This window comes from Condylura cristata, unplaced genomic scaffold, assembly GCF_000260355.1.
Source record: "Condylura cristata isolate star-nosed mole 26May11 unplaced genomic scaffold, ConCri1.0 scaffold00024, whole genome shotgun sequence".
NCBI lineage: Eukaryota > Metazoa > Chordata > Mammalia > Eulipotyphla > Talpidae > Condylura > Condylura cristata.
This window is the reverse complement of record NW_004567125.1, coordinates 27,043,442-27,052,432: the sequence shown is the minus strand read 5'-3', so window position 1 is coordinate 27,052,432 and position 8,991 is coordinate 27,043,442. Positions and strand designations below refer to the sequence as shown.

Genomic DNA, 8,991 nt, shown 5'->3' with positions numbered 1-8,991 from the left:
TATGTCTAGGTCTTTAATCCACTTCGAGTTGATTTTTGTGACTGGAGTGAGGCAATGATCTAGTTTCATTTTTTTGCATGTAGCTACCCAGTTTTCCCAGGTGCTGGTAGATGTTTTAATTCACATTTTAAACCAGTGATTTGGTTAATTACCTCAAAATGCTGTAATCCCCTTTTAAAATAAATGTTGCCTGGTGGGTGATAGATACAAATATTCAAAGCACAGAAACATTTTTATGGGAGTAGTTATGGAAGTTCCTCAGGAGAAGTGGGGTGTCTTTGAGGTAGGCTTGAGGATGTGGCAAGATATCAAATTTCAAAGACTTGTAAAGCTGATCATAAAATGATATCCACCCCCTTTTATTTAAACCCAAGCAAAAAGGCACAAATTACCATCAGACCTAAGAGGCTGCTCTTTTGCTGAACAAAATAGTGGCAATTAGGACCTAGGAGGGAAATTTTGTTAAGCATTTGTATGTTTTATTGAGGTGAGACACATTCTCATTGTGGGATTTTCAAAGATGTCTTGTTCCTATGTAAGAAAAGTATAGAGAAGGAGATAGAACTGTATTACTTATGCACTATATAAGAGCTAATAAAAATAACAACCAATTAGATAGTTATAAACCCTGAATGTTGAAGTATTATGTAATACTGATTAATAGCAATAACATAAACTCACAGAGTAAGCAAAAGCATGCCTGAGTCAATTTGTAGGAGTTTTTATTTGCATCTCTAAGAACCTATTATTAGTGGCTCTCAAAACACCTTATGAGTGATAATTAGTAAAGGCCATAAATACAACCAGAAAATGTCATGTTGTAGAGGGAAGAAGGAAGAATCCCCCTTTTCCCTATATATATTATGAACCCTAAATTCTAAAGCAAAAATCCCTCCATCCTCAGAGAGGATCCATATACTTGTAGGGGCTTGTGGCTGTGATTCCATGAGCACGGAGGGTGGCAGCCATGGATTCAAGGTTCGTGTGTTGAGCATTTCTTTGCAACTGGAATTTGTCGTTTATTTTTGACATTTTATGTACATGTTATATTTTGATGTTTATGTTGACTATAAAATAAAATCTGAAAACAGGAATGATGCCAAATTCACATGAAAGAAAAATACTTTGGAGTATGCTATCAAGTTTATTTCACAAACTATTGTCTTATTCCAAGGACTAAGAACTTGTAAACATAGTCAGAGGATCTCTATCCTTGGAAGGGTGTGAAGATTTCTAATCTGCTTCCGAGTGTTCCTTTGCCCTTTCCTCTCCTATTTCTTCATCTCCTTTCCATCCTTTGCAACTTCCCTACTCTCTGAAGCCAAACACAGGTTGGAAAAGCAGGAATATTGCTGATACTGCCCTCTCCCCCTCCACCTCATGTCCTCAAGCTCCCCCAACATGATTGGTTCTCAGCTACCATTTTCTTCTGGCCATGAGAGACCAAGTGTTCCAGTTGCTGGTCATTATTGTGAAGCAACTGCATTTCCATGATTCTCCTTCACTGCACATACATCTCAAGTCAAGTGTGGATTAGGGAGCCTAGAGCTGGGAGAGAGTGGGTGATTTGACTGAGGTCATACAGCTGATTTCTGTCTCACTGGAACTGGGACCAGATCTCAGTCTCTAGACTCTGGTAATAATCTAATGCTTCAAAGCAATCTGTCTCTCTCTTTCCGCCTCTCTCTCTCTCTCTCTCTCTCTCTCTCTCTCTCTCTCTCTCACACACACACACACACACACACACACACACACACACACACCTTTTAAACCAGAAACATAGAGTAGAATTAGAAGAAACAATTTGTTGATCTTATCTAGGGCTATGTATCTATAAAACTAGAGGTGAACCTCCAGGATCTAAAGAGCAGTGGAGGGGTATGTGTACACAACTGTAGTGTGAATTCCTATAGATTACATCATAGATTACTGTAGGGCAGCCAGAGATGAGTGACTGGAGGCCAATGGTAATGAAGAGCCAGCTGAAGTGGAGAACAGTAGAAGTAGAATGACAATTGTAGAAGAATTTGAAGGATCATTGCGTCTATGGCCATGGGTTTTGACATAAAACGAAAAATAATTCTGTGAGTTATTGGGAAGAGCCCTTAAGGACTCTGATACCAGAAAGGGGGGTGGGGAGAGATAGAGGCATGTGCCACAGATATCAAAATCCTCAGGGAATGTGGCTCATTGTAAATTTGTGGGAAACAGTGGTGCTTGAGATTACTGTTTGTTTCTGACAGATGCTGCATTTCTGACCTTGAATTTTCCTTCTTTTCCAGGGAAAACTGAGGCTGCTATCAAAAACTTTAGTCCCTACTACAGCCGCCAGTACTCGGTGGCTTTCTGCAATCATGTACGCAGTGAGGTGGAACAGCACCGGGATTTAGCATCACAGTTATTGAAGACCAAGGTAACTCACAGATCTTTCACTTACATATACTTCCCACTGGAGAAAGCTTTCTAAGTCATAATATCTCTGAAATAAATAGTACTTCAAATGTCAGTTTTAAAATCTGTGTTCAAATCATTACATGCTCAAGAAATTCTGTCTGCCTGGAATAAGAACATATGACTTCTTATTGATGATGTAGCATATAGCAGAATAAAAACTAGCAGGGCAACAATTTCATTATGTTTTCCTACACTGATGCTTGGATATTTAGGTAATTTGAATTGCTGTAGCACAGTTCATTAAAAAAAAAAGTCAAAATTTCAGGGCTTCAGACTAGGATATTTTGATTTTGATAATAATTGGTCAAATATAATTTTCTCTTCTAACCCCCTAACTTCTCTCCCCTTTGCTGTATATAGCAGTTATCCACAACCCCAACAGGTATTATTTGGCATCTACTACATTCTAGAACCTATTTCAAGAACTGGATTCTCTGCTTCCTTGTTTATATTCAAATATAGGAGACAAAGTAAATAATTTATTAAAAAACAAATATAGGGGCCCTCCCTGGTGGTGCAGTGGGTTAAAGCACTGCACTAAGAAGCGTAAGCCACTTCTGCATGAGTTCAATTCCGCCTGCCCCAGAGGAGATCCACATGGCGCAGCAGACCTCTCCTGACCCGCCCGCTGCTCCCCTCAGCAGTGTACTTCGTCGATCTTTCTGTTCTGCTCCCCACTCTGTCCCTGGTGAATCCTCTCACCCTCTGCATCTCTGGCCTGTACCCCAGTTCTGTATGAATAAATACATAAATCTTAAAAAAAAACAAATATAGGAGAAAGGTAGTAAACAAAAGAATAGTATATATACTATAAAGAAAAATGCAATAAGAGTCTGACCAACAGAGAATACAGCAGAGATATTCTCTGTACAAATGACATTGAGCCCAAACTGAGCTGTGTGAATATCTGTGGGAAGAGTATTCCAGGCAGATGGAACAGCAACTGCAAAAACCTCACAGCAATTGTAAGCGCAGCAGGAAGGTTGATGTGCTGATAACATTGTAAGCTAGAGAGGAGAGTGGAAGAAGTATTTGCAGAACAGGTAGGGATCAGGACACATCAGGCCTGTGGACCAATGAAAGTTTTGATTTTAAGCATGATAGGAAACTACTGGAGAGGATTGTCTGCAGAGTGGTGTAATGTGAAGTGATCTTTCTGGGCTCTTTATAGAGAATAAACTGTAGGATGGGACAAAGGAGACTGAGGAGACATGGGCAGTCCAAGAAAAGGAAGGTAGCAAACTGGGAATGAATGGTAGTAGTGGTTGTGAGAAGAGGTCTAAGTCAAGCTGTATTTGAGATCTGGCAGAATGTGCCGATGGATTGGGTACGAGATAAGAGAAGAGGGAAGTCAGTGATGATGTCTTAGTTTTCAGCTTCAGCAAATAAATGGATGTTATTGCCCTTTACCCAGAAGGATGATCCTGGATAGGTGGTAATCACCAGTTCACTTTTGGCTACATTAAGTTTAGGCTGCGTATTTGACATACAACTATGGGGAGACTAACTGTTCAAATCTGGCGCTTGATGGAAAGGCAGAGACTAAAGAATAGAAATTGGGGAATTGTTATCTTATAACTGTATTAAAACCTTGGGACACAATCAAGGAGAATACAGGCAGAAAAACAGAAGCGGTTCCACACTTAAACCATCTTTGTTTAGAGATCAGAACAAAGTGAAAGATACAGAAAGATGAACTGAGGATAGCCTCTGGAATAGGAGAAAAATCTAGAAAGTGTGATATGCTTGAAGGCAAACAAAGAAGGGGTTTCAAGAAGGAGGGAATGATAGACCCAATAGTACTGGGGGCCTAATACTTGAATCACAGATATAGCAAACTGGGTGTGTCAGGGTCATTGTTTATCCTCATGAAGTAGTGATTCTCAGAATTTTAAGGGGCTGTTAAAATGCAAATTCTGGTCCACACCCCCAGTCATTCTGGCACAGTAAGTCTAGGGAGAGTCCACGTTTTAAACAAGCATATAAGTTGGTTTAAGTGGCCCAGGTTTGAAAAGTACTGTAAAGTTCAGCTTGTATGTGGTTTCAGTTTCACAGAAGGGGAAGAGGTAGGTCCTGTTTTACCTTTTAATATGTAAGATAGCTGCCTGGGTGTTTCTCAGGAAAAAAGAATTGAAGCCCTGGCATTTAAAAGGGAATTCAAGTTATCATTTAGACTATTCTTTTAAACTTTTTATATTTCTATATATCTATTTTACATCATTCTTCATTTTCATATAATGTGTGTTTTATCATCTAGTGTATGGTCCCCAGGGCCCATTCTTGGGGGCCTTGCTCATGTAAATTTTCTTTGGAAGCCCTGAGTATCTCATGGCACTGATTTTTTACAGAGGGAAATTTATGTACGTTCAATGACATGAAGACAAGAAGCTCATTCCTTTGTTCTGAGATAATGTGGGAATTGCACTATGAGCAGGATGGGAATTTTCCCTTCCATAGTTAGCACAACAGGAGACTTAACTAGGAATCTAAGGGAGACTCTCCTATAGCATATACATCACCAGGGTTAATGAGAAAGACTCACACCTTTAAGCAGAAAGGGTAGAAGTGAGTTTTGCTGGCTTATCTGCTGGTTCTTTAGTCAGAGAGCAAGCCTGGTCTCCCCGAGTTCCTAGGAATGGGTTAACTGGTCATAAACTGTGTCCCTAGGCAAATCTCATAGACTGGGGTCTGGCAAATCACAGAGCACTGACTGTTGAGACTGCTCTTGAAGATGTGATATTGGGGCTCAGGCTGTTCATTCTCCTTTTTTAAAAAAGATTACTTTATTTATGCATTACAGAACTGAGGTACAGGCCAGAAATGCAGGGGCAGTGAGAGGATTCACCAGAGACAGAGTGAGGAGCAGAACAGACAGATTGATGAAGTACATTGCTGAGGGGAGCAGTGGGCGGGTCAGGAGAGGTTTGCCGCACCACGTGGGTCACCCCCCATCCCCAACCTGGGTCACCTCCGGGGCGGGTGAGGATCAAACTCATGCTCAAGCTTCTTAGTACTGTGCTTTAACCCACTGAACCACCAGGCAGGGCTCTCATTCTCCTTTTTTAGTTTTTTTTTTTTTTAATCCCAAGTCACCTTCAGGGTGTTGGGGGTAGATGTGTATCACCTATACTCTCCGACTCTCTCTCACAGCTTTTTTGAGGATTTGTGAAGTGTGCCTATACCTGGCACAGGCTTATCACTATACTTCTTTCTGCACAAGTTACTGGAGCTTACTGGAGGGAAATGGAAATTGGTACAAAATAAATAAATAAATGAATGAATAAACAAATATTTGTATTCCAGGAATTGTAGGAAAAAGAAATATAGAGGGAAGAGAAAAAGCAACAAATTCCCCAGGATTGCAGCCCAAGAGAGTTTCCCAAAATATGCCTTGAAATACCCTGTATACACTAAGAGGTAGCAGGACTTATTGACTTTTGCCATGATAATCCCATGTGTTCATCTTTTTTTAAGCCACCATTGGAGCCTGGTACTGTTATATATGAAGCAGAGCTATCACAGTTTGCTGAAGACATAAAGAAATGGAAGGAGAGATATGTTGTGATTAAAAATGATTTTGCTGTGGAAAGCTATGAGAATAAAGAGGTAAGACATTTCTGGTTACCATTGTTCTTGCCACAGTTCTTACAAATTGACTGGGCTGATTAGCACATCTTCTTCCAGATTGACTTATTCATTGAGCACACACTCACACAGGCACTTATTTCAGTCAGCAGGTATTTATTGAATGCCTATTATATGCCTTTTTTTTTTTTTGGCCGGTTCTGGGCAAACAGCAGTAGATCAGACAGTGCTTTAAGCTGAGTGAGGAGATAGACTTTAATTGTAAGTGAATATGATTTGAAGATTATACCAATCAATCCACAAATAATCCTTTTCTTTGATCCTTTAGACCTTTCTTGATCTCTATGTTGAAACTCTCTCTGCTCTCCGTGTCAGTTTCTTTTTCTTTTAAGGTAATTGTTACTGAATTTGCATTGGTTCCCAGAAAATCAGGATCTTTCACATATTTTACTCCACACATGCATTTTTCATTTAACTTTTTCTTAACCGTTCTCATTATTTTCCTCATTTGTAAAATGTAGAGAGTCCCAGACACCTGGGACTTCAATTTAATGGGTTCCTGTATCTTTCTCCATTTAGAGAGATACTATGGCATAAGGAAAAGAACATTAAACAGAGTTTAGAAAACTAAAGTTAAGGTCAGACCTAGGTAAAACTAGGAAGTTGGACGGACTTGGCCCATTGAGTCCTTCCGGATCTCACTCTATAGCATTGCTAGTTCACACAGATTCTCAAGCTCTCTTTTAAAAAGAATAGCTGTTGCTTGAATTCCTGGATCTAGATCCAATAAGAGTGAGTGTGGAGTCTTCTCTACACCAGCAAGCAATTCCTGAACACCAGCAGGGAGCATGAGAACTCAGCTCATCAGATACCACAGGTTCAGGGCTCAGTCTCCAGAGACTGGCTTCCACGTCAGATAGCAGCCACAAGTAAGGTTATTGGCTATGCTTTCCTTGAACTCCTCCTCAGATCTGATGCTAGAAGACTTAAGCGGATTCAGGAAACTGTTTACTCATTAGATCACTGACTTATTACAAAGGATGTATCTTACAAAATAGCCAGATGAAAGAGGTGCATAGTGGTGGTATGGGGAAAGGATGGCGCTCCCAAGCCCACTCCAGGTGCTCCACTTTCCCAAATCCCCACATGTTCACCCGCATGGAAGCTTTCCAAAGTGCCTGGATTTTGCTTTTTTTCCTGGAGGCTGCATTATGCAGGCATGAGGATTAATTCACTGGCAACATTAGCCAGCTATCTCCCCTCCCTAGAGGTCTGGGAGTTAAGCTAGCAATTCCAATCCTCTAGCCACATGTCTGGTTTCTCCTGGCACCCTGCCCTCACCCTGAGGTACTTCCCCCAAAGTCACCTCATTGAATATAACAAGAGACATTTTTCATACTCTCAACCTTAGGAAATTCCCAGAGCTGTGGGAGCTGTGAGCCAGGAACTCTGAATAAAGACCTGAAATGCTTCTTATAAATCACACATCACAGTTAGTATTTATCAGTTAAAAGTAATTATAGATTTAAAACCCTACTCTTGATTCCAGGTCAAGAGTAGCCAGGACAACCTCTACAGATACTCGGAGTAATCCCCCTGTTGCTAAATCATTAAGAGGCCTCTGCTGACAGAACTAAATGTTTCCTTTTGGAGAACAGAAATAGTATGCAGTTCAAACATCCCACAGACTCCCAGGCAATGCTCTAGTGATCTCTTAAGAAGAGTGTCATCTTTTCAACATTAAGCTAATATTTTTTCTGCTTATCTATATTAGAATTTCATTCAACATTTGATGTTCTCTCCGCAGCAAATGTACCGCACTGCAAGTAACAAGGATAATAATAATAAATCCCTTTAGATTTTGTTTGGTACACTGAAGTCTTCTCTCAGGGACACTTGAGAGATGCAGTATAGTCTGATGATTACTAACATTCTGGTGGATCACACCTTTACCCGGTCCCAGATATAAATCTCCTTGATCTTGGTTTTCTCCTCTATAAGAATGGTGAGAATGCTCACTTTGTCATGGTGATGATTTAAACAAGTGGATATATTGAGACACTTTGTACATGCCAGCCTGAGGTAAAGCCCGATACAGAACATTTGTTGTGTGATTGCTACTAACTCATTGGGAGGAAAAGCTCAGCATGCTCTTGGATTTACTGGCGTTTTCACCACGTTCAATACTAACCGTAGTTTCACTGTTCATCAAATGTTGGTGTTTTTTTAAGCTAGCTATCTCAACTTGCAATATACAGACTATGTCGATTTCTTTTCTTTGCTCATCATTTCAAATGAGTCTATTGGGTTGTCATGATAGGAAGATCTGGAATCTGTACTTGAGGATAAAGTTTTTTTTAAAAACTTGGAAATTAAAAAAATGCTCATGAAATTTTCTAAGGTTCTTCAAATAATAATATTCTGCTTTTTAGCTTACAGGAGAGTTTTTAAATTATACCTCAGACTTATACTTTAAGTACCTATAAATTGCTTATTATTTTATTAAGAGTTCAATTTTGGCTAATAATTAAGAAAGAAAAGTGAAGCATTCTATCTACCAATTGCTTCTTACTCCCTGTACACTTGCAGGGGGGCTGGACAGACTAGGGTGTAAAGCCTGAATCTGTTACCAACTCCCCATTGGCAAGTTACATAAGCTCTATGAGCTCCGTTTTTATCATTTTTAAAGTGAAGATAGTGTCTGATTCATAGAGCTGTTTTGAGGATTAAATCATGTAATTTTTATAAAGCTCAGGCCTGTTATAACAAATAATACAATCTAAATCAAACTGCTTCTAAACTTCTCCTAAATCACATCACTTAAGATTCTTCTGTGCTCTGGTTCTCAAACTGGCTTGAGCAATCCACTTATGGTTACTAAAACCAAGAAAACCACTTTCTTAAATGACAGCTGACTTTGGGTCTCGTCAATCATTCTCTTATTGATGCAGA

At 39.7% G+C, this 8,991-nt stretch overlaps 1 protein-coding gene across 1 annotated transcript in view; it reads left to right on the top strand.

Annotated features, from left to right (window-relative positions):
- The window catches only part of FAM129A (family with sequence similarity 129, member A), a 147,606-nt gene that overhangs the window by 61,905 nt on the left and 76,710 nt on the right, over positions 1–8,991 (top strand). The window contains exons 2-3 of the mRNA XM_004688152.2: positions 2,283–2,413; positions 5,929–6,060. Of these exons, the coding sequence (XP_004688209.1) occupies positions 2,283–2,413; positions 5,929–6,060 (263 nt within the window). The remainder of the gene's footprint in view (positions 1–2,282; positions 2,414–5,928; positions 6,061–8,991) is intronic.